The sequence below is a fragment of the Drosophila tropicalis genome, unplaced genomic scaffold, assembly GCF_018151085.1.
Source record: "Drosophila tropicalis isolate 14030-0801.00 unplaced genomic scaffold, ASM1815108v1 contig_845, whole genome shotgun sequence".
NCBI lineage: Eukaryota > Metazoa > Arthropoda > Insecta > Diptera > Drosophilidae > Drosophila > Drosophila tropicalis.
The window spans coordinates 11,857,034-11,882,794 of record NW_027173338.1 but is presented as its reverse complement, the minus strand read 5'-3'; the positions used below and the strand labels follow the sequence as shown (position 1 = coordinate 11,882,794).

General features: G+C 35.3%; 3 protein-coding genes across 5 annotated transcripts; 2 read left to right on the top strand and 1 right to left on the bottom strand.

Moving 5' to 3' along the window:
- The first annotated feature begins 70 nt into the window (after positions 1 to 70).
- On the top strand, positions 71 to 21,597 carry LOC137580998 (ATP-binding cassette sub-family G member 1). 2 transcript variants are annotated; one of them, XM_068295152.1, is made up of 11 exons: positions 71 to 186; positions 11,586 to 12,121; positions 13,365 to 13,560; positions 13,625 to 13,770; positions 15,091 to 15,329; positions 15,402 to 15,542; positions 15,605 to 15,900; positions 17,694 to 17,862; positions 19,422 to 19,522; positions 20,221 to 20,379; positions 20,447 to 21,597. In XM_068295152.1, the coding sequence occupies exons 2-11, from the start codon at positions 11,634 to 11,636 to the stop codon at positions 20,789 to 20,791; spliced, it is 2,280 nt and encodes a 759-aa protein (XP_068151253.1). In that variant the 5' UTR covers positions 71 to 186; positions 11,586 to 11,633; the 3' UTR covers positions 20,792 to 21,597. The 2 variants fall into 2 exon arrangements, with proteins under 2 accessions (XP_068151253.1, XP_068151252.1); XM_068295151.1 differs by lacking the exon at positions 71 to 186 and adding an exon at positions 6,871 to 7,435.
- A 372-nt stretch (positions 21,598 to 21,969) lies between these two features.
- Positions 21,970 to 23,464, bottom strand: LOC137580312 (glucose-fructose oxidoreductase domain-containing protein 1). Its single transcript, XM_068294290.1, has one exon. The coding sequence runs from the start codon at positions 23,335 to 23,337 to the stop codon at positions 22,189 to 22,191; it is 1,149 nt and encodes a 382-aa protein (XP_068150391.1). The 5' UTR covers positions 23,338 to 23,464; the 3' UTR covers positions 21,970 to 22,188.
- A 741-nt stretch (positions 23,465 to 24,205) lies between these two features.
- Positions 24,206 to 25,550, top strand: LOC137580949 (uncharacterized). Of its 2 annotated transcripts, XM_068295099.1 has the most exons (3): positions 24,206 to 24,277; positions 24,351 to 24,689; positions 24,756 to 25,550. In XM_068295099.1, exons 1-3 carry the CDS (start codon positions 24,223 to 24,225, stop codon positions 25,421 to 25,423), a joined length of 1,062 nt encoding a protein of 353 aa, XP_068151200.1. In that variant the 5' UTR covers positions 24,206 to 24,222; the 3' UTR covers positions 25,424 to 25,550. The 2 variants fall into 2 exon arrangements, with proteins under 2 accessions (XP_068151200.1, XP_068151199.1); XM_068295098.1 differs by having other exon boundaries at positions 24,351 to 25,550.
- The last annotated feature ends 211 nt before the right edge of the window (positions 25,551 to 25,761 follow it).

The window sequence follows — 25,761 nt, the reverse complement described above, 5'->3', positions numbered from 1 at the left end:
GTGTCTGTGCGTGTGTGTTATTGTTTTCGTTAGTTTTCTGTTGCTTTAGTTTTACTTTTACTGCAGTTGCAAGCGCTTCGTTTGACGCAAAGAACCATTCGACATATTTTTCCCCACTTTAAAGTTTTCTCTATTCTGGATTTGTGGAATTTTTCTATATTCAATTATACTCACAGTTCAAAGAGGGTAAATACCATTTTGGTTTTTAAATGTGTTTTATGGTTGTGTGTGTGTGTCTCTTTGGATTTCGATGTAGGATCAGAGGTATACTAAATATTACTCAAATAATGAATCATTTGCTAGACAAAGGGTGAACGAGAGAGAAACCTATAGATAAGTCTATATACATGTGTATACACAGATGAATAAAAGCAAATGCACCTATAAAAAGTTTATAAACATTTGGTTTAAGCGAGGGTTGTCCTTAAATTGGAAACTGTTTTTTATATTGCCTGTAAATATAATTTTCATTTTAAATACGTGAACGTGCAATTAAGTGTACTTAGGTAAAGTTTAATTCTTAGAAATCAGTAGATATAGATCTGGGATATTCTAGTATCCGATAAGCAATCCAAGACTTTCTTTTTCGAAAAATACAACAAATTTTTGGAATATACTGTGGATGAAAAATAATCGAATCGAAGAGATATGTATAATACAGACATCTTAGTATTACATATATGTCGAAGCTTATCGGTTCTTCAATCTTTGATTTCCATGGATTCTGTTAGAATCGTGGATCGTGGTTAAATGAAGGGGATTCAAGTATTCCAATGTCGATCCCATTTCATCCCGATAAAGCAAATGTTATGTATTTCAGGGTGGGAAATCCTACGTAGGATTATTGGGCTAAGTTTAAAATTTATTGCATTTGCTAACTGTTCAGTTGCCCCTCGTCTGGTTGCAATTGCAGTTCTTTCTATTCTATTCATTTTCTATTGCCCTTTGTGCATTTGCCTAGCTTTCTGTATCTCTTCCTACTCAGGCGCAATTAGCTAACCATTCGCTCAATTGACATTCGATTTTACAAAGCCATCGACTTTATGCTTTTATGCCTTATCACGCCTGATTAGCTTAGCCATTTACAATGAATAGACTGTGGGGGAATTAGCGACTAAGTCATGTGCCCATAAATTATTAGTATAGTTTTTTATATTTTTCGTTGTATGATAATTTTCATAATATTGGTCAAGTTTATGCACAAATGACATGTCGATAAAGTGACTGCAGCTGCTGTGGGTGCTCCAGTTAGATTTCCCCCCTTGTCCTTGCCTCACCACCCGCTTTACAATCTAACACATGAGGCTGACTCTGAGAGCTCTTCTCTGTGTGATTTGTAATCTCTGAAGGTTGCCCCTGCAGCTGGTTGTCAATGGTTTCTGATGACTAGTGCAGTCACCTTTAATGTGCCGCATTCCCCCACTCCTCTGTAAGGGACATCGTAACAAAAAACCTCAACAAGTTTATTCAACTTTCTGATCAAAAGAAAACAATAGAAAATGACCAAAAGACATTCTATATATCGGATTGATATTGATATGCAAATAATTGTGTCCACCACTTTTTTTGGACAGACCCGCCACGCCCTGTGGATTGATGTGGACGTGCTCAGAACCCTGATTTTCTGTTCTGCCTTCTCTTACGTATGTATATATTCATACGTATGAAGTGGATTTCCGGTGCTTTCGGATGCCCCACCGACTCTAGAAAGTGACGCATAACCCTCAGAGATGAAACTTAATTGAGAATAGTTTGCTTTATTTTAATTCCTTCAAACTATGAACACTTTTGACACGTTTTAACCACTCGTAAAAAATATGCCAACAAATGCTTATTGTGGATAATAATTTTTATAGACCCGCCTACAATTTTTTACAGTCTGTTTTCACTGATTGCATATGGGAAGCACATGTTTGAATAAATTTCGTTTTTCAAAAAAATTATCCTTATTTCAAAGTACATTAACTCGGATGCATATGGAATTCCGAATCGAATGAAATTTGAAAGATCTTTCACCTCTGTAAAACTGAGTCACTCTCCGAACAAAATTTACAAGTAGGGATCTTCATTATTCACCTCGGTGACTCCTTTCAGATTAAAAACCATCTTTTCTTGGCCCTAACAAGCGAGTTAATCAGAAAATTTAAAATATTTGATATATGAAAATTTTTAGTATTTATTTATGTATGTATGTATACTTGTTTGTTTCTTCTAACAAAAGAACAAAAAATATCAAAATGTATATAAACATTTTATTAGAGCATTAGTTATTAATTGTCCACAGACTTCCGCCATTCTCTCGACGAGAGAAACTTGCAAATTTTGAAATAGTTTTTGTATTAATCAGTTTAACATTAATTATCACTTGAACAAGATCCCTCAAGTTATAAAATTTTAAAAAATAGTATCACTAAAGCTATTTTAATTAGCTGTTCAAGGGAATAAAACTAGGAAAATAAATGGACAATTTCAAAATGTATAAATGTAAGATTTGTTTTTACAACTGTCCAAAGTCCATCTCTTTCCCTCTCCATCCCTCTCTCTGTTTCTCTCTCTGTTGAAACAAGAATAGCCATAGAATTGTCCACAACTAATTCACGTTTGTTGCCAACTTGATCTTCGCTTAACTTGGCCGATAGGTACACCAATATAGCATATTAACATCTGGGCTATCTGTGGACTTGCCAAAAATATTAAACAGCTTGTCATATATGTATGTAGGTTCTATTTGTTGTTGATAAGTTTTGATCTCCTCTATATTCACTTCATTCATTCCGTTTAAAATACACATTCATTCATATGAGTCTAAAGTCAGGCGATGGATGATGCCTTTTGACGCGATGCATGCCAATCGATTTGCCATAAAAACAAATGCATAGCCCTTTCCGCCCCTCTCTCTTCAATCGTCGCATTGACGAATGTGGCTTTAGACACTCATTAGCCAACCATTTAACGTTTCACTTGTGGATTTTTAATAATTCGATTTTATTTTCTAACAATTCCTGAGCTGGGCATAAAGAGAGAGAGAAAGAAACTTTATTTCTTTTTTCATTTGCTTTGTGTTCTGTTTTGAGCCTTTTTTGCCAAATGTAGAATTTCGAAGTCTTCTGTCTAATGCTTTGTGTCTGAACCTATAGAATAACTGATTACCCCTCTTACGGGGAGGACTACACAAAGCAGTGCTCTTCAGGTTTTGACCATTCTGAAAATATTTTAAATATCCGTTCATGAATGCATAACATTTTCAAGAGTTTCAATCCTTATATAAGAGTTATATAAACCTAACAACATTTCTGACAGTTGAATCAACATATTTTTAAGTTTTCTGTGATTTTAATTTTCATTCCTTATGAATTATTATCATCTTGGAAACTTTTGTCAAAGCAATTCCGACTTGCCGAACGTGTCGCATATTCTAAACAGAATTAATAATAATAAACGTTATTGAACCCAAATTTGACCTCTTTGATGGTACAACATTTTAGAATTCTCCCTCTGTCACTCTCTCTCAGTCTTTGTCTCGTTTCGAGAGATCTTTCACGCGTTTGCTTCATGTGCTCTATCAATTTGTGATTTGAACTGTTTTTTTTATTTCCCATTTTTAATATTATTATTTTTTTTTATTCTTTTTTGGCACGCGGCAATGAAATTGAAAGTTTTTGTCATTTCTAATCTGGTCGGCCAAGTGTTAAAGGCAAATCGTCAAATCTCATCATTATCATCATCTGCTGATTCTATCATTTTGCTTACGTATTTCTGGATGTTTACAGCTCAAACAATGTAAACACAGCAACTAACTAAACGGCATTTTTAGTTGCATCTTGTCAACAAAAGTGCATTATCAAATGCCAAAGCGAATCAATGTTGGATGAAGTTTCAATTTATTTAGTATTATAATTTGATAGTGCCCACCCCCTCACTTTCCCCCCTGGGCGGAAGAGACAATCAACTAATCTGAGGCACTTGAAATTAAACTCAATATTAACTTGGCACTTGGCTCTATGATTAGTATTGATCAAGTCTATGTGCAAATGACATATGCAATTACAATTAATTTGTTTTGCGTTATGATTGTGGCTGATCTTACTTATGTGAGGTGCAAAATGTGAGAGCAAACAAAGCACTCAAACCGCATTGAGGATAAAATTGTTGAATGAGATAGCGGGTTAACTGGGCAATTACATTAACATTAAGTGGTTATACACCCTTTAAGGCCAGAGGCCAAGCCATACAGATAAACCCATTTTTTTTGGCAATGATCTACAGGAAATTCATTTGAAATTTGTTGTGGCGTGTGTCGCCTTTGTCTTGAGGTTTATACTTTGTTTTCAGTTTCCACCATTATAAGGATGTCTATTCACAATTCTCTAACTGAGCACACTTATTAAATAGATTCTAAAATTCTTCTATAATAAATTTACAGCTTCTTATTGTTAGAGTTCATTTACATATGTGTACTATGTAGTATTATCCAATATACTGAGTCACTGATGATTGGTGTTGGTCAGCAACAATTACGTTGAAACTTAATCATAATCTAACACAATCCATATTTGATATATTCGTTATTTCCACACAGATGTGAAAAGTGGGAAAACGTGACGTTGCTTTGGAGCAAAGACAATTACAAATTAAAATCGCATTTGTTGATAGATATATTTTATATTTACATTTCCCTAATCATGGGAATTCGAACAACATATTGTAATTGGTTGAAGTTTTTGCCATTGAGTAATATGTAGAATGAAATTTGGCCTGGCCAAAGTTCAGTGGGAATCAAAGCAAATGGTCCCCCTGGTAGCCTAATCAGTTGATGGCATAATTAGACCCAGATATCAATATCAATAGATTGTACAAATATGTATCCGCGGTTCGCTATCAAAGACTATCATCCTTTATCTTATTGACAAGCCAAAAACAAATAAATTTACCTGCAAAATTAATTAGAACTTACCTTATCGGGTTGCTGCGTAATGGAATACATTGACTCCGTTTAGTTGGGTTCATGAACTGCATGGGGGATGGGATTCTTACCCATAATTTAATGCCATAAAATTCTATAACCATTCTCTATTTAATTTTTATAGTTTCTAATATCAGGTTGGTGTAACTCATGTTGCCTCCTTTGTTTATCGATTGTATTATGAGTTAACCAAGCTAATCGGAGATCATGCAATTCACTTACGGCGATTGGATCGGATCTCCGATCAAGATTGCAATCAACTAGCTGAACAAATTATTAATTGAGTAGCCAATCGCAGGGCGAGACAATCGCATATGCGTGTCAGGCTTTCCCTGAATTCGTTTCATTTGAATGTGATTGACTTTTATGTAAAAGGAATTAGATAACTCAGTAGGGATCGGCCATTTAACTTGAGCTGCATACTTAAATTTAAAGATTTAAGTGGAAAATTGATTTCAAGTTTAGCTTTGACTTTGATCTTAGTCACAGTGAATAGGATTTTTAAATGTCGTCCTAAACAACCGATTGAAACCGCAAAACAATTAACGAGCTGCACGGAATTGTCATTTCAAATCTTCTTATTGTTAATCTTTGAAATGAGTCTCACTGTAGTTAGACTGTGCAATGTAAGTTTTACCTTGTTTAAAGTCCTTCGACTCTAATGACGATTTGCAACACTAAAAAGAGAAACATATAACACATTAAAATTTAATAGAAAGTGACATTAGTCGAAATTCCCATGTTATTTGAGGCACTAAAAAAAGAACATTTCTATTTGAATAGTCAATTTTAGTGTTTAGAAAACCTGTTGGATTTTATGAGCTTTAATAACCGTTCTTAAGCTGTATCTAGAAATCAATCATCGCAATTCATTTTGGTTTAGGTTATTACCGAGTAATAATTGACTGTGTTTTTTCTATAATTAAATAAAATATATTAAACTAAAAATAGTGCCCATGAGAAAGATTAATGGGTATATTCCAGTAAGATCAAACAATTTGTTAACTAAACTATCTATTTTTAGTTGAAAAGATGTGCACGGAATTCTCTTAACAAAAACCTCATCAACTGTCTAAGTATTTCCCTCACAAAACCTATTCAAACCCAAGCCCATGGCACAAAAAACTCAATTTTCCACTCCATTTTTAGCCCAACCGCAAAATGAATCACTGTAATGAAACTCATTTTCTAATCTCCCAGAGCGTTAGAGCTTAGACGTCAATTAAGGGAAACTTTGGGTTAACCACGCATTTCATTTGAGCGCAATGCACTAGAGCGGCGAAAAAACCAGAACTAGAAATAGAAATACTCGGAGAATTACCCAAGAGTTGGCCGGCTGTAATGTAGTAATTGTTATTTTGCCAAAGCAATTTCCATATAGAGGTCATGGCTTATGGTGCAGTTATTAAACATTTATTTAACAAAATTATGCATGTTGGAAAACATAAAAACCGCTTAAATAATAGTGTCTACAAAAATACAGTAGGTGAAATAACATTACATTGTAAATCGTATGTAACTACCGGCAAAAGAGACAATTCAAGTGCACACTGGGCCACAATAAAACAAAAGTCTAATAAACTTTTGAATGGTTCGGTTAGTACGTCCTACAGCAATCATCATCTAATATTATTACTATCTACTACTCGTATTACTTTCTACTAAAATATCCCCCCAATTTTCTTCCAAGTTTAATCCCAAGCAGGGAAAAATTCGGTAACGCCTCTCCCCATTTGTGGATTTTCACACAAGAGACACTGTAGAAGTGGAGAAGATGGAGAGCACTTGGGAGAGAGAGAGAGAGTAAGATAGAGAGAGCGAGAGACATCGAAGCTCCACGATCAGCTGGGCTCCAAATCTTATAAGAACAGTTGGAAAAGCTCTGCCGCCACTTAGTTTGAATTGAACGTCGGCGACGGGCGGTTCGCGTGTGGATCGACAATAAAATTATAGCACGTGAAACAAAACCGATCGACAGATAGGAGAGAAACGAAACGAAAATAAAGTAAATAATGTACACAGTGCATAACCATATATAATTAAAATAAATTTACGCTTCGCTGACGATCTGCATAAGTTCAATGAAGAAGCCAGCAGAAGGCGCACAAGACAAAGCAGACACTGAAAATCGGGCGGTATAGGGAGAAACAACGAGAACGAGTGACAATTTTAGTAATTACCTGTAAAAAGTGCATACAAGAAGTAAAACAAAGTAATCCAATTCGAAATATCCGAAGAAATTTCTGTGATTTTTTGTCTTATATGTGATTTCATTCATACATACATATATTGCGTTTTGTGTTAGTAGCTTGGTCGCTTCCTATGCGCCATTCTATTTTTCTGCGTCTCAGACATAACGGAGAAAGCATCTGCAATAACAACAACGGAAACAACTGCAAAAGAACAACAATTTGCTGCAACAGAACTTTTACAACCGAAGCAGCAGCGTGTGTGACGTCGTCGACGCAACAGGTTCGTTTAACTTGGCCCCCGCATTTGACCTGAAGGCGGCGGTGAATCAGTTCAAAGTGAAATGTGTGAATGAAAGAGTGCGAGCGAGTGAATGCAAGACTGAGAGGAAGAATGTGTGTGTGTGCATGCAGGAGCGATTTAACGGGATATTTACTCCAACACAGGGACTGGCACAAAAAGAGCCGAAAGAAGAAAAGTTTCAATGTGATTGTGAATGTCAGTGGGTTTACGTTGCGGAAAGCAAAACAAACTTGACCTCAATTGAGACAAAAATATCAGTCGACAATGAAGAGAGCTAGAAAGACAAATGAAAAACAAAAACAGGAACAATTTGTGGTTGTGTATGTTGAATCCTCTGATCAGACTAGACAACACTAAAGTATATAGTAAAGAGAATATAAGTATTCCCATTCAATTTACATATGTATGTAAGTGTTTACATTCCGCTCCTGCATTACATGTTCGAAATAGAAGTTGAAATGCTTTCATTCTTGTTGCTTCTTCAGATCGAGCGCGCTCGTTCGAAACTGGAAAAAGGGAAATGTAGGTCATCGCATCACGAAGAGAGCCGCAGAGCTCTCACCGTAAAAATGGCTAGAATTAAATGCATATATGTATATTCTCCATATATACATACATACATACATACATACAAATATGTGCATATAAGTACATATATATTCAATATTCAGTTCTCATTGTTGCAACTTTTGTTTGATTATATAATTCTCATATACAGACTACGTACATTTGATTATATAGGTACATACATATATTGTCCATGTGTCTTTATGTGCTTTACTTAACGTGCTCAGTATAAATGTGCGTTGAATACAAAATCGAATTTTAAGTATATATAGTATTAAAATTTGTGTGTCCATGTTCAGTGCATTCAAAAAATGAAACGAAAACTAGGCTATTTACATGTAACTTTCCAATCGAAATTATCTTTTATCTTTATCTGTGATTTTCTTAAGGCGTAGAATGGCTTACAAAAAAAAAAAATGTTATCAAGCAGACAAATACAAATATTTTTGTAGATATACAACTGAGCTTTCTTTATAGTCTGCTTAAAATGACTGTTTATTTGCTTGCCAACTAATAAATTTTGGATATCTACCCCATATAAAGTTGCTATCCACTCAAAGTATTTCAACTGTGAATATCATATTTTGAAGCAGTTGTAGAAAACGTTTTCCGCAAAGTTTGCATTTCTTAAGAAGGTCAAACAATAAGTATGTAAATTTACTCTACAAGAAGTCAATCACCTTAGGAAAATGCATTTATGTATACATCCCAAAATAACTTCCTATTACCTTAAAATAGTTGCATCTACATTCCAAGATACAAACTCGAAAGATATGTTTTAAATGATTACGATCTCAAAATTTTAATAAATACGTGAGGAAATGCATGTTCATGTGTTTCATGTAAATAAATATACGAAAAAACAAGAAAACAACATTTTATTTATGTGTATTATAGTAATAAACAAAAGGCAAATATTGCAAAACAAACCCTACGGTCAATGGCTGTTGATGATGGTGACTCTGACTCTGATTCTGATGCTGACTGTGAACCACTTAAACAAGATAAACAAAACAAAATGAGGGAATCTAATATAAATTCAAGAAGCCGGCATGTTCTACTCGCACTACACACTACTACGACTTCATTCAAATACATTACAATAGATTTTTGACCATACGCCCACCTTTTGCCCACACAATGTGTGTGTATATAGTAAACCCTGATTTCGCCCCCAACATTTATTCATTTCTCTGTTTCGACCGTTCGCCACGTGCTGACCTTGACGTCTCGACGTCACTTTTCTTTATCGCAAATGTAGTTCTAGGGGTCGTATACGTAATGTTTTTCTCAGTCTCATTTCATGATTTTATTTTACTGCTTATGTAGTTTTTCTTCTGCTTATGTATTTTTTTCCAGTTTAAGTTTTTGTTTGAAGTTTATCGTGCCTTTGCATCCCGCTCAATTGCTTCATTCTCATTATATTCGTTGGTTTCGCTAATTTTATGTTCTGTGTTGAAGTTTGTTATTCTGACTGTCATACCCTATCAGAAAGGGTTATTGCATTTAGGGACTTGAAATCTTTGCACCAGCTTTCCATGCAATATTCATTAGTATAATGCAATAACAAAAATATGAGGGATGTGGATAATTAAATCAACTTTTATATGCAACCCTTTTTATAGATATAGGGTATAAAAAGGCCGTACCTAATGTCCCTCTGTTTGCTATTTTTTTCTATTGTTTCCAAGTGTAGAATTTCGTGACTTCAATTGAAATGAGCAAGTGTATTTTGGTTTGTGTTTTTTGCATGTTAAAATACTTATGAATAGGCCGCTGCTGGTTCAGATCTACAATCGAAAAGTTTGATCATGAATTCATTCTCGTTCTTGTTTTGCTTCTCATTGAGAGTGCACTCGAAATGCAGTCGACTGAAAAGTTTGGCAAAAGCCAAGCCAAACAAGTTTGTTGACCGTGCCCATGTCTTTTTGGCCAGACAGCTTGATCCGCTTTTGGCTAATTACAAAGTCTGTTCGTGGCAATGATGATTTGGCAACTTTTCTAATTCTATTTTCATTCTCTCAGTCTCTTGCAAACTGGTTTAGCTGTCTGCCAAAACAAAGTTGAGTCTCCAGGCGTGACGCCAGATATTTTTTACATCAAAGTCAATATCACTTTTTACAAGCGTAAAGTTTGTTTACCAAATATAAACAACTCACGTAAAAACAAAAAGTTAGTCAAACCCAGGCTTTATGTTTGTTGAAACGAATCTAGGTTCTAAGATTTACATTTCAAATGTGAAAACAATGTCGCAAAAAGTAATGCCAATTCGAAACACTTCATTTGTAAGTGGTCATGCATATTAAAAGGTGAAGTGTCATAATGTGAGAGTGAAGCCGGAAGAAATGAATTAGTAAATAACTATGTATCATAAAAGTGTTAAAGGGCTACAATTAATAAAGATTTATAGCAGTAAAGAAACAGATTTCAAAACTTTAATCTTACTATATATAAACATTGACTGTAAATTTGACAAGTTGCTTGTCTTTAGTTGAAATATTTATCTTTCTGACATCACAGAAATATTTCAGTTATTCGGTCTTAATCATTTGATCATTTTATGGCTATATTTAGTTACTTACCGTTCGGTAAACAAAATTGTTTAGCATTCCAACACTATTATTTAAATTTTAGAATCTTAGTTTGCTTAAATTGTTAGACCGTCCAAAAACAGGAACTGACCTAACTCAATGAGCAATAAAATTAGCAAATTCTAGTCAATTCTTTGCCATATGCAAAGTGGCTATTCCAATGATATATTGATCTCAATCTGATTCAGAATAGTTTCTTCTTGTAAGAGATTTTTATTGGTTGTGTAGATTTCATATAATATTTTTGTTTGGGCCGCTTGAAAGAAAAATTTGATTAATTGTGACAGATAGGCTTAAAAGCCAGACTTTGGCATGAAACAGATAGACATCTCACTTGAATTGCCTGAATTGCTCATAAAACTTTCTTTATAAAGTGGAAAAAACCAGAATGTGCCATCATCAGATAATAGGCACGGGTTTTGACTAAAGACGATGTCTAATGGAGGGAGGGGCGGCGTTTGGTGTCAATCAGAGTTTAGAGTAGGGGGAAGGAAGTTGGCAGTTGATTGATCGCAAGTGTGACGCCCATCAAAATTACATATTCGCAATGTGAACCATGCAGTTTTTTCTTATTCAATTTTTCTAAACATTAAAAATGAATGAATGGTTAACGCCCCACATGAACACATGTATCAATTCTATTGAGAGATCTATAATTAAAATATTCAATATTCATTTAGTCAAGAGCGTAATTAATAACAAAAAAAAAAATAATTAGCTAATAGGAAACGTGTAAAAAAAGTGCTTAGTTTGGCTATAAAAAGAGAAAAATGGGATTTTTAACATTAATTGGAATTCACTTGGAATAGAGAGTGTAAAGGTCAAGGTTCAATTTCTACAAAGGGGAAAGTTCGTTAACCGTAAATTAAGAGAAACTTTAGGTTCTTTAAAGTCTTCTCATTCTGTTTCTTAGAAACCACTGATACTGATGAGCATAAATATTTAATTCCACTTGTTTACTTTCTTCTCAGACGAATCCCATCATCTTACATCGCCGTAGATAGTCATTATTATCGGCTATGACCCTCTTGCCAGATATTAAGGCTGCCGATGCCGCATGCTGTGGCGGTGGTGGCAGCAGTTCAAGTGACGCCAGCAGCAGTGGAAGTGGAAGCTGCGGCAATGTCAACACGAAAGGACATCATGAGAGCACGAAAGGATGCCTGGCCTTTGATTGTTGCACCGCCAAGGCGGGATCCAGCTCCGAAATATCCATCGATGAGACTGCCTCGACATCTTCGCGCACTCTGGCAGCGAAAGTGAATAACAATCTGAGTAATTTTGATAACGAGGTCTATGCCAATTTTGATCATTGCCAAAAAGTGGACATTGAATTCTCCGATGTTCGCTATGAGGTGCGCAAATTTTCATTTCCCGAACGCAAATTTGTGACCAAGGAAATTCTACATGGTCTAAATGGACAATTTCGTGCTGGCGAGTTGACTGCTATTATGGGACCCTCTGGAGCTGGAAAGAGTACGCTACTTAATGTCATGTCGGGATTTTGGTGAGTTTGCACTTGACTTTGATACGCAATTTGTGTTAAATTTATTCACTTTAGTTGCAATATTTATTGCCGACGTGTGTTAAGTCAGTTAAAAGGCATTGAATGGACATTTCGCAAGCAATTTTTCAATCAATCAGCACATTGTTCATGTGTCTGAAGTGTCAAGAAAAATTACTAAATCACATTCCCTGAATTTCGCACTGACACTTGTATGTACTATAGAGACATATCATGGTTAGCCGACTTTGATGTGAACAAAAATTTAGTTTAATGGGATGCGACCGAATGATCAGACACATTTTGTCATTCCAAACAAGTAATTTGTGTTTCATTTGTCAAGTTTCTGGTGATCTTACTAAATTAATCTTTCACTTATGTCAGTTATACATTTTCATCATCGAGAACCTTGACCCTAAAAGTATGCAAAAGGCGGAAAAAGGATTCGTTGTTTTGATTGAGCTGTCCAAGCACCAAACATTTTGCCAGTTCCCTGATCATACGATAGCTGCAAAAGTCCAACAAATCGCCGATTCATAAGTCAGCTTGAACTTTATGCCAAGCATGAATCATTTGCTCGAGAGAACCTAATGCATAATGAATCGCAATCTCGACATTGAATATAATTCAATTTACGCAATTTGATTAGGAGAAAACAGAAAGCAAAACAACTATAAATCTGGCGATAACTTGTCAGTCAAAACAGAGATTTATGCACTAATAAACAAAAACAATTCTAGTTAAAATAAACTACTTTATGACTTGTAAAGTTGAGTGCTCTGCACTCAAGTTTCTAGAGATCAGAGATCTCGAAATGCATAAATGCAGAAGGAAAGGGAATGGGAGACTGTCTAATCAGTTTCAACAGCTGAGTCAATGGGTCAATTGGGCTATTCAAATTTACACCAACAAATGGCAAATTGATGTCGATCAATTTGCGTAGGGTATTCCACAGTCGTTGCACTGATAGTTCATCGGTTAGCCTTGTATTTGTGACCCGAAATTGTTGTAATAATTTTATAATTAAAGTACTTTTATTTTTTGCGACGTTTGTACTTAAAAATGTTGGGTTTAAAGATTTTTCATTGAACCGCCTTATCGGTCAGTAAACTATGATCTTGAAACATGTTTCACACACTATGTTTATGCTTGTCGTATGTATTGAAATCGTAAAAACAACTCGCATAATCATCATTTTGATGGATCTTTTCCGCCTCTTCTTTCTCTCCGTCTGTCAACTATACAGCGCCACTGGAGTCTCGGGCAGTATACGAGTGAACGGTAAACCTATGTCGCCAAGTTCAGAAAAGTTTCGCCAAATGCTATGCTATATACATCAGGATGATCTATTGAGACCACAGTTAATGGTGGGTGAAGTAATGCTGCTGGCGGCCCATCTTAAATTGGGATTTAAAGTCTCCAAAACTCACAAAATGAATTTGGTAAGTGAACAATATGAAAATAAAATATGAAATGGAAACTTTATCTCCATTTTCGTTTGTCTAGATCAAACATATTCTGACTCTATTGGGTCTGGATCATCGCTATAATGTCTTTACTGCAAAGCTTTCGGGTGGACAGAAGAAACGTCTCGCCATTGCCCTGGAATTGATAAGCAATCCTCCTGTACTCTATCTGGATGAGCCAACAACGTGAGTACTTACATACATAGCTTGCCATAAACAAATACTTTTATTATTATAATATTTTATTAATGATAATGATGAAGTTGAAGGGAATGATGATGATGAATAGGTACACTTTGACTATATAATGGCGGAAATTCAAATATAATCCATAACCATATTGCCCCACAAGTCAAGTTTGCCGGCAAGTATTCGCATTTGCTTATCTCTTTGAAAATTATATTGTACATATTCTATATAGTACATATTAGTAGTTGGTTGGTTGTTCAGATTCACATTGATTTGTCTGACCGGGTTCATTGTGCAGGAAGCGCAAATAATGAAATATAATTAATAATTCTGTCATACAAAAGTGAAATCTCACAATGGTCATACTTAATGCTCGATTTCACTTGGATGCTATATTAATTAGTTGCCTCCAAACCGATTAAGATGATAATCTCGAACCCTATAATAAGTGCAAGATTCAATAAAAAAAAACCTTTCAAACTAAATATATTGTTTCAAATCTAACAATAACTATTCCACTTATAACCTTAATTTGTATACTAAGTGGCAAAATCTCTAAAGGAAGTAAACAGATAAGAATGAATGAATTTTTCAAACAAAAGTTATTATTTATAATTTAATGTTTATTGTGTCTCACTCTTAAATATCCGAATTTCAATTTCTCCAAATTTATTTAACTAATTGAATGCAATTTTTTAGTTACGCTCTTTTCACCTAAAACAATAAGATAAATGATATCATTAAAGCTGCCATAAAAAACAATTATTCCAAGATTATTTTACTCAACAATATTTCACTTGAACCCCTTAATGGGTACCTAAAAAATTGACTTAATTGTTTTTACTAGAATTAGTTTCGAGATTTTGAGTCATTCTCATAGAGGTTTCTCTCCTCTACCAACCAACCAACAGACTCCTATTTGGCACAGTGACTGGCACTTTGAACTCTGACGTCTTGAGAAACAATCAAATTGGTCATTTAATTAATATGTTGTCTTTACATTTTCACAGAAAAAAACTATATAAAGTTCAAGTTTCTTTGTAAGCAAAAAAAAAAAAGAAGAAATGGCAAACTTTCTTAATTGTATGTGGCACAGAGAAATCTCTTTCTATATGTATATAGTAGTTACGAAATATGCGAATGCAGATTTGGACTCCATACGTTTTAAAGAGAAAAAGTCTGAGACACCCAAAAAGAGGCGGGGACAAAATATATTCCAGTTAAATGCATATCTCAAAATTCCCCCAACAATGTCTGTTAACAAAAAAGAAAAAGAAGGAATCAGTTGAAATGAAATCTTTACTATCTTCTTTTCAGGGGTCTGGATAGCTCATCGTGCAGTTCTTGTGTGGCACTGCTAAAGAAACTTGCCCTTCAGGGTCACACAATCGTGTGTACCATACATCAGCCGAGTGCCTTGATCTTTGAAATGTTTGACAAGCTTTACACAGTAGTCGATGGCCATTGTATGTATCAGGGGCCTGTCCGAGAACTAGTACCATTTCTTTCCGAACAGCAGCTGGTGTGTCCTAGTTATCATAATCCGGCTGATTACCGTAAGATATTTTCAAAATATCAATTGAATCTGATTTCTGATTTGTGTTTTCCCCTCCCCCCACAAAATGTAGTGCTGGAAGTGGCTGTAGGTGAACATCAACGGGACTTGGATGAGTTAATAAATGCGGCCAATGTTAAGTATTATGATGATGCTGCTCGTTATCGGTTCATCAAACCAGCCGATGTAACCAGAATAATGGCAACAATAAAAGGTAAGTAAAGATCATTTCACATTGTTTTGGAATATCTTCCAAGTTTCTTTGTTTTACTCTAGAAAATATTGAGGGCAGCAAAATAAGTCAAAAACAGACATTACCCAATGTGGCAGAATTCTCAAGTTTTGATTATGTAAAACCAGCCCAGCAGGATTTGGCACTGGAGGAGATCAAGGCTTTGAGCGGAGCTTCCAAAGAGACAACGTTCGAGCTGCAAGAGAAGCAACAGTCTCAGTCACTGGCCAATGTCACAGTCACAGAGAAGCAACAACACCTGCCCATCAGCTCGGCCTCGTTCCTCATGCAATATTTACTCCTGCTGCAACGCATCTTGATGTGTGCCAGACGCAACTATGTGAGTTAACAACTTAATTTGATAATTTTCAATGCCCTCGATTTACGTTGTAGTTAACTTCCACTTGGGTTTTTTTTGCATAATTTTCTAACCTTTTGTTGCTTGGTTTCTTTTGGTAATTGGGCAACTTTCTGTTAGAGTTGACCGCTTTCTGCTGTTTGAGTTTTTCATTTAAATTTATTACCCAGCTGCACTTTCAGATTTAAGCAAGACAAATATACTTATACGGGCATATAAAAACTATTAAATTACCTACTTATATTAATTATAAGATTTACGACACGTCTTTAATGTTTGCCGTTCCATATGATAAAACAAGCGAATAAAAGATGAAGTGTTACGGTCGTTTAGTTGAAGGTTTTGCTAAACGTTTTATAATGGACAATCATAATCTTAGCATGAAGTTGTTGTGGTCTATTAAACCGACTTCATAATGTTAATAAAAGTATTAAGCATTATGGTATACAAGTTTTTTGTTTCATAAAACGAAACACTCCCAAACCTCACAATGCTTCGTTTTTTGTGTTCGCTTTTCGACATTTGCCAAACGAAACCAAAACCCAATGTGACATCTTCCACTATAAACTTAGCATATCGACATATTAATGATTATTCAAATATTCAAAGATGTCCTTAAAGATAAGCTAAAAAAACTTGATAAGTTATCTTTTGTCGGCCTTCTCTTTCTGTTCTTTAAACAGAAGTTCATTTCAGTGGCATATTTACTTAAAATATTTAACTAATTCGAGAAGTGCATTTGTCAACGTGTCGAGTATTTATTGTAAATCTGTTGTGAAATTTTCAAATCAATATTGACTTGAATTGTGTAAATGTAATTTTTACAATTTTCGCATTAAATCGCAAAATCAACAACATCAGCTATTATTGGTATATGTAAACAGAAATGTATGGTGCTTGATCAGCATGATCAACTGTAATTGTATATATACAATCTATATATATTTGTATGCCCCATCAGCAATACTTACGGGGGGTTTCATTTGACATTGACAGGGTGTTTGTTTGTTAAAAAACCACGATTCGAAAAAGTCTTTCAACAAGAGAGATTCTTGATTTCGTTTTACCTTAAATATAAGTAAGCCAATCAATGGATTAATACAGAACTCTCTTATTACTACATAGCTTAGGTCTAATCAGTATTTGGCATCAACAAACTACGGACTTTTAATGATTAGCCAAATGGCTTAATTAGCCATTGTCTCTGGCCCAGCTATTTACATTTCACTTTGATAAGTCATCTGCAAAGCAAATCTCGTTTAAATATTTGCATATAAATCAGATGGGATAAAAATTAGCAAGCCAAAGACAATGTATGCCAAAAATTTGTTTGCCTCTTCTGTAGAATAATTAACACATTAATAAATTTTGTATATTGAGCTCATTGCATCCATGAATTATGACCACAAGCAGTACAAATGTTCCGATATTTGCATAAAAGTATATTCAGTTGCAATTGAGGCTGTTTTTTTTTTTGGTTTTAAGTGCCTTTTTAGCACCTTTGGCAAATTGATTTGCTTTGCTCAACTCAAGCTTGAGGCTACCTACATGACTTTGACTTCGAGTTCGAGCAACAAATCCACTCGACTGTGGAGTGGACATAGCATTTAGAAGCTTTACAGAAAACGGCAGTCAGAACGGCTATAACAACAATTGCAACCTTCACACAGATACATTCGAAGTGTATCTATTGAAAAAATGAAAATGCTGCTCCAATGCATTGAGCTTGGACTTTTTTTTTTGCTGTATCTAATGTTTCTTCATCTACTTTGCAGTTTCTGTTGCTGGCTCGAATCGTCTCGCACATATTTATTGGCATTATTTTTGGCTATCTGTACATGAATGTGGGTAATAGTGCTACATCGGTTCTTGGCAATTACGTCTATCTGTATGGTTCGACGCTGCTTCTGGTATACACGGGAAAAATGGCTGTTGTCTTGACATGTAAGTATAAATATTAAAAGAAAATCCCATTGGAAAACCTATCTATGGTGTTGCGTCTGCCTTCCAGTTTGCCAGTCTGCCTGATGCAGCAGCTGCATACTTCCATTGTATGCAAGTTATGCAATCCATTTTGCTATTTGTCTGTTTCAACTTAAAAAAAAAAAGTCACCATTATTTTTTTTTGGCAACTACTTTGCTGTTTGAATTAGCGAAAAACAAAATACTTCGTGAGCGGAGGAGATAGAATGTGGAACCAAAAGAAATAAGATTGGACAACAAGATAATATAACTTCATAATTAGCTATGTATTTGTAGAATGGCTATGAAGTAGAGAAATTTACATTTCGAAAGATAAGATTTGATTTTAGTGTGTGTCTTTTTTCAGTCTAAAAGAACCTGTTGCAGTCTATTTTTTGTTGCAGAGGCGCACCTATGGGTAGGGATGCCTTATTATTTTGAAAAGAAAAATACTGATATTTGAATGAGATGTGTAAAAACCACATTTTGCAACCTAGAAATTCGAAAATACAAAAATCTAGTTCCTTATTTTTGGCCAATTTGGCTGTATATTTTACTACAATCTTAATACAAATATTTACCCACAATGATAAACACATAGACGTTGTTTTAATCACTCATATTTGGTCCAAGTGAAGATAAATGTTAATCTCTAAGATACCTTAAAAGATATACGTTTTGAGATAAATAAGGAAAATATATATAGAAGTATCAGATAAGTGATTAGTGTCTACCATTTATTCCTATGTCTTTAAAGTTCCAATATAGATGGATATATCATAGACGGATATACTCCCTAAAGTATGCAATGGAAAACAAATATAAAACTGTCAGCTATGTCTGGATCGAGGACGATTTTTATTCACATTTTAAAATTTCTTTATGTATTTCAAAAAAAAAAAAGGAACTAAAATTTTTAAATTGAAAAAGTAATGATAATAGCTTATCAGGGTTCACTTTTAAAAACTTTAGAGTGAGGCTAGTTTTGGTTTGTCTACAGACTAAAATATTTGTATGTACATATATTTTTCAGATGTATTTCGGAAAGTAAATTCAGTTTTTAAACGTGAATTTCGAATCATCTTAGTGGTCTAGCAAGGTCGAAATTCATTTAAGTGAGCCACTTAGTCATCTTTATTGGGTTGTCAGACGAATTTGTAGCTTGACTTTAATTTTTTTTTTTTTACAAATTGTATTTACTTAGTCCTGTGCAAAAACAATGAAATGAAAAAGGAGACGAGCGGGGTAATCAAAAGCCAGCCAGCTATTGTATAATAAAAAAATTGTTTCGAAAACCAGTTTGATAATTCTCAAGCCATTTAAAAGCATTCGAACACTGGCAGGCAGGGATCAGGGATCGGGATGGCATCGGATCTTTACCGGTTTCAGTTTACTGACCTGACCTACATACAATATATATGTATGTATATATTTAAAGCTCTGGGGATGCCTTCACCTTCAACATTTATTTACTTTGCTGATTTTTTCCACCTTAATTTTATATACTAATAAAAATGTGAACAATTAATTTTAATTTGCAGTTCCGCTAGAAATCGATATGCTGACAAGAGAGCATTTCAATCGCTGGTATAAATTGGGGCCATACTTTTTGTCGCTGATCTCCTTTGAAATACCCTTTCAGGTAAGTGTGTAGAGGGATGCGTTATACTCGAAACACTGACAAAAAAATCCCCATCAATCACTTCTCAATAGGTGAATTTTATGTTCTTTTTGTTGTTGTTGTTGCTTACGATCATTAAGTCAAATTAACGACAAAAAATTACTGATCTCTTCACAGTGTTTCGTTGGCATGACTGACGACTGTCAGCTTCCAACGGGAGGGAAGGGGGCAAAGGCTTAGGCACTTGCTACTGCAATTTCACGTGATTGTTAAATTAAAAACTTAAGATAGAAACTCACAAAAGCTACGCTGTTCTATTGTCTTGCCAAAGAATTCTCTTTGTTTAGTTGACAGATGACAAATGACTGAGAGAATTGTATTCATGGAATTTTCGCTTTACATGAAAGGCATAGGCTTTCTTTCAAACGATATCTTTGTCAAGTTATGAAAGCACTTAACTTAGTGTTACGCCAATTTCTTCATGGTTCTTCCAAATTTCAAAGCCGAGACAAAAATTCACGTTTTTCCATAGCTTAGCCCCTATTTGAGTTTTCTCGATCAGTTCTCAAAAAATATTCATTACTCCTGAGCAATTATTGCTTATTTAATAAATCAATTTAGAACCTTATTAGATAGATGAAGAGGGATAAAGATAGAAGAGAAAAATACTAAGCAATTTATTAAAAAATTAATTTTTTTCTTTTTTGGAATCTTTACAGAGTTTATGTACAGCCCTGTATATAATTATTAGTGTGCATTTGACAGGAAACGATAGAGTTGACTCCTTCCGCATCTATTATTTCATACTGCTGGGAATAATGGCTTCATTGAGTGCCCAGGCCTGGGGTTTCTTTGTTGGAGCCACACTGCCGACTAAGGTAAGTTTATTTATTTAATACGTACCTATGTATATCAAATCTCTTTAATATGTGCATCAATTTACAGCTTGCCGTCTTCCTGGGTCCCATTCTGGCTGTGATGTTCTCCGTTTTTGGCTTCTGCACACGTTACATTGATATAACTCCTCTATTTCGTTGGATGTGGCATTTGAGCTATTTCCGTGCGGGCTTCCATGGCGCTTTGAATGCCATCTACGGCATGGATCGTAATTTCTTGGAGTGCCCTGACACGGCAATTTATTGCCATTTCAAATCTCCGGCTGTTTTTCTCAAGTACATGATGATATCGGATGTTCATATGTCCGATTGCTTAACGCTAATGAGCATTGTGATCATTGTGATGCATGTTCTGACCATTGCGACCCTCTGGTACAAGCTGAACAGGCGTTAGAAACGGTTTTTTAGCTATATATTTATATGTACCATACCATACATCGATTAAGTTTTATGTTTTATGTGTGTAGCCATATAATATATATTTGTCTATATATATATATATATGCTTAGGAATATGTGAGGAAGGGTCTACAATCTCATTTTTATCAACCCGATCAGTTGAACTAGCATTTCTCTGATCATCTCTTGTTTAACTTAATTATTTATTCACAATTTAGTTAGACATACATATAAATATATAATATCTCGACTAAAGGCTTTAGGGTAGTGATTTATTAAAGTTTAGTTCTTAAGTTTGCTGATATACCAAAAACAAATCAAAATAGAAGCAAAACCAAGCAACAAGCACAAAACAAATTCAATTCAATTCCATTATTCAATCTACCTTGCCATTTTCCTTTTCTTTCCTTCTTGATTTTTATATATACTTTTCTATTTATCATTTAGTATAAGTGAAAAATTGGGGCTCCTTCCCGCCGACCCCGTTGCTATGCCAAAACATAAAGTCACAGATTCATTTTATACGTAGAACCCTTTTTAGTATAAGTATATAAAATAATATGGGGGTTACTTTAAGAAGCCAACAGCAAAAACTACTTTGTGATTAATTTAATTATGTAATTGAAATTCTTGTTTTGTGTTTCCTTTTTTTTTTTTTTTTATTATCATTTTTTTGTTTTGTATTAGTTTGTCTAGTTTCTAAGTGTTTATAATAAGAATCCTCATGTTTAGAACGGATGAACGATCTTTTGCTATATAAGCTTTGATTTTTTAATAAATAAATTTTGGTACAGTTTTTAATTGAGCGATATTGCGAAATTATTCATCAGCTAATATATTAACTAAAAGCAACATTTAGAAAATTACTCCAGGCATGTGGACCGATCAATTAATGGGGTTCCCATAAGAAGCCTCAATTTGGCATCTAATTCAAACATTTATTATTTTGAACTATTTGATTTTTAGTTTGATAGTTTTGGAATTGAAGGACGAACAGATACAAATATAGATATACACTTTATTTTGTCGGACATCCTTTTTACAAGTTGTAAAGTCAATGAGTCAAGTCATTACTAACAAAGTTATTTATATAGTAATGAATGAGAAATAATCTGAAAAGTGAGTCAGCTGAAACCCTTCATCAAAGTTGGCCCTTTGGCCTAGAGCAACGAGTTTAAAGTTTTTACAAAAATATGCAATATAGTTTTTATTAAAGAGTAAATGCCAAATACGAAAATAAGTTAAATACATTCGATGATACTGGTAAAATGAATAGAAAAACCTAAATTATTGTTACTAACAACATGCTTAAATAGGTAAACACAATATAAACTAGTACATAGAAAAGCATGTACATTGTGGATTGCACGAGGAGCTTCTTTTCCAGATTTTTCACATAGTGGACATGCGTGCATATCGTATGATCTGGTCATGGTTAAGTGGTGCATCCGTAGAGAGTTCAACACGTTGCCATTGTCTGCTCTCATTCGATTTGCGAATGGCCTCGACGACGGCCTGAACATAAAGACCATCTTCAAAGGTGGAAGCCGTGCAAACAGGTGCCTTAATCCAGGAGGACTCTTTGCTGCCAAACGCTTCTTTTAGAGCACCCACCATCTTGCACAGACCCTTGATGTAGGGACGGGGCAGAAGTGAATTATTCGTTGAGAAATGCAAGTCCTGAACATCTACATAAACAGCTTCTTCCTTGGGTTGGCCTTCTTTCAGCGCAAACAGATCGCCGCCACGCACCACCAAATGACCCTTGCTGCCATAGACCAGAACCTCCTGAGAAAAGGCCTTGGCTGGCACTGTATGACTGTGAAGAGCTACTGTGACCAGCGTCCCTTTCGATAGCTCCATTTGGAAATTGCAGAAATCTGGAGCAGTAATCTGTCGAATGCCGTTAATGGCAGACGTTGTTTTTGTATAGGATCGCAACACTCCATGGACACGTACAGCTTGCTGCTGCAAGAGGAAGCTAACCAGATCAACAACACTTCCTACCAAATTCAAGGCACCGCCGCCCATCTGGGCGTCGCACATCCAATTGTATTGCTCTGGAAACAGAGTGCCCAATTGAACACGCACATCCATTAGTACCACATCGGGTCCAATGAAATCTTCTTGTAAGCAGCGCCGCATGTGGGTGAAGGCCGGCAGAAACCTCAGAGGATGATTCACCAGTGAGATGAGTGTTGGATAATACTGCGAGGCCCGCACCATCTTCAAAGCATCCTGTTGATGCAGTCCCGCTGGCTTATCGCACACCACATGCTTGCCAATGCCCAGCGCCTTCACAGAGATCTCAGCATGAAGGAACGGCTGACACACTATAAACACCAAGTCCACATCCTTGCGGAGTAGTACGTCATCAATCACATTCGTGTGGAAGGACACATTTTGACTCTGTGCTGTTTCCTTAGCCTCCTTTAAAGTTCGGCCCCAAATCGCCCTCACTTCGAATCCCTTCTCCCGCAGCAGAGGCACCAAGACATTGGCTATCTCCCCAGTCCCAAAGACTCCCACGCCAGGCAACATGTCTTCACCCTGGATTTGTCTTCTCTTATCCTCAATTTTTTTCAAATTAATTTCAAGCTGCAAAACTATTTTTAATTTTTCGACAATTTAGCAACGTAAATAAACAGTAACACATCTAGAGATGGCACTCGCTTTATCTAGGGCTGCAAAACCGTCGATAGTATCGATCTGAGTAAAAAGTTCTAAGGCCTAAGTAGAAGGTCCTAAGGTCTGAGCCGGAAGTGCTAATTTTGGCTAGGCGGGCACATTCAAAACTTTTGTGATTTACTCCTTGCAGGCCTCTGAACTTTTTTTTTGCAAATTAAACAACTCTGTCAGGGCCGAAGATAGTATTTAAATAAACGTTAATTCTCGAGAATGTTTTATCTTTATCCAATATTTTTGAAGCCAAGTTATATACATATTTGTATGTCCTTAAGGGCAATTTACTCACGTCATGTTGACAACAAATACAATGAAACTTGCATCAAGCAGTCGCAATATGATAAGGGAAAGTCATAATTTAGCAAGCTCTTATTGTAGGTGCATCAAGTATTTTTATACCCTACCTAACAGTCATTTTATTTTATGTGGCATTTGACAATCCGTGTTAAGATTTCAACATTTCCGAGAATAAGTTGTCCATATAAGTTGTAAAGGGTCTGCAAAATATAGTGTATAAAAGAAAAAAAATAGTGATCAATATTTAGCTTGTTTATTTAAAATGAGAACCTGTAAGAGTAAGTGAAATTCGGCATGAGGAAAGTTTATTTAACATTAAATGGATTTTCCAAGAATTTGTTCTTATCAATCGCTGACCTCCTTGTTACTTGGTAGAGATGCATTGCCAGTATATAAAAAAGGGGTATAGTCCCAGTACGTATTTATTTCAATTCGATCGTGAAAATGGCAGGTTGGCAGCTACATAATGTAAAATTGCTCGTTGTTCTTTCTTTATTTGGTAAATATTTCATACAAATTAAAAACAAACGACAGAATAAAGTATGTATGACTAAGCTGTTTTTTCTTTGCAGTTTTCCAAGTATATTGTGATTGTCATATAAGCCACAACCAGTTCAATGAATGCAAAGGCGTGATCACCATCGATGGGACATATTTACGCACTTCGCATATAAAAAACGGACAGACTTTGAATATCTATCCAAATGAAAATGGTCCAGCACAGAATTTTCAGTGCTTATCTGATAAATTCTCACCGCCATTTCCAACGTTCGATAAGAAAGTATCCTCTAAAGCTGAATGTCCTCCGAGTGATCGTGTAATAGTCGAACCATTAAGAACAACGACGGGTTGTCAAGGCACAATTTATCAGGCTGGCTATAAGATTAGCGGAAAAGTCGTAGAACTATACCGTTCGTGCTATGATAAAGAAAACTATATTTCACGGTATTCGGAGACATATCTCTATCCCTCTACAGGCGTCGATGCGGACCGACCCCAATGTTCATTTACAAAGGATAGTGTCATGAGTGGTGCAGTGGAACGGAGTATAGACCAGAGAAGGGTTCGAGACACATTTTCTGAATTGTACAACAAGAAATATGATGACGCAATGAAAAAAGAGAGATTTGAGAATCAAATGGATCGTGGGCATTTGGTAGCAGCCGACGACTTTCTCACATATGATCAGAAGGCGGCAACATTCAAGATGATCAACGTGATACCACAATTTCATGGTATTCAAGGGTCCGGTGGAAATTGGTATAAGATTGAACAGTTTGTACGAAAATTGGCATCAAAAAATCCGCCTACCATTCACGTTCGTACCGGCAGCTTTGGAGTTCTTGAACTACCCGATTCATCTGGAGTTCAGGTTAAGGCTTTCCTTTACAATAGATCGAAATTTCCAGTGCCCGCTTGGATGTACAAACTGGTTAAAAACTCACTCAATACACCGATATTTGCTGTCGTAACTTCAAATAATCCATTTGCCACCGATAAGCCACTACATCCTCATTTCTGTACTCCCATTCATTGTCCCAGTGATTTAAAACTGAATGACAATGCATCAAAAGGCTATACTTATTGCTGCAATCCAAGTTTGTTCAATCCAGGACCTTCCAGGAAACGGCCCCATGAAGATTAATTTTTTGTATCGCTAAAACCATAGTCAGTTGCTTTTTACTCTAGTTGCTAATATTAATTACGCCAAATGAGCAACATTACTTACATCTTAACAAATAAATTATTAAATAATTTCTTACGATTTTGTATATTGTGGATTTAGTTTTATTATGTTTCAACTGGGAATGTTTTACTGGAGAACATTCTCTAGTATTTAATTTTTACTTTGTCTCATGAGAATCGCTTCTTATCATTGAAATATTCATTGAATAATCTCTTGCTTAAGTGAACGTAATTAATTTAACATTTATTTGATTTCTAAAGAATCTTTTCTTATCATATTTGATTGCTGAACCCATA

Coding starts and splice junctions, on each gene's coding strand:
- LOC137580998 (XM_068295152.1), top strand. CDS start 11,634: ATGACCCTCTTGCCAGATATTAAGGCTGCCGATGCCGCATGCTGTGGC. Junction 13,561..13,624: donor AAACTCACAAAATGAATTTG/GTAAGTGAACAA, acceptor TCGTTTGTCTAG/ATCAAACATATTCTGACTCT. Junction 15,330..15,401: donor TCATAATCCGGCTGATTACC/GTAAGATATTTT, acceptor CACAAAATGTAG/TGCTGGAAGTGGCTGTAGGT.
- LOC137580949 (XM_068295098.1), top strand. CDS start 24,223: ATGGCAGGTTGGCAGCTACATAATGTAAAATTGCTCGTTGTTCTTTCT. Junction 24,278..24,350: donor CGTTGTTCTTTCTTTATTTG/GTAAATATTTCA, acceptor TTTTCTTTGCAG/TTTTCCAAGTATATTGTGAT.
- LOC137580312 (XM_068294290.1), bottom strand. CDS start 23,337: ATGTTGCCTGGCGTGGGAGTCTTTGGGACTGGGGAGATAGCCAATGTC.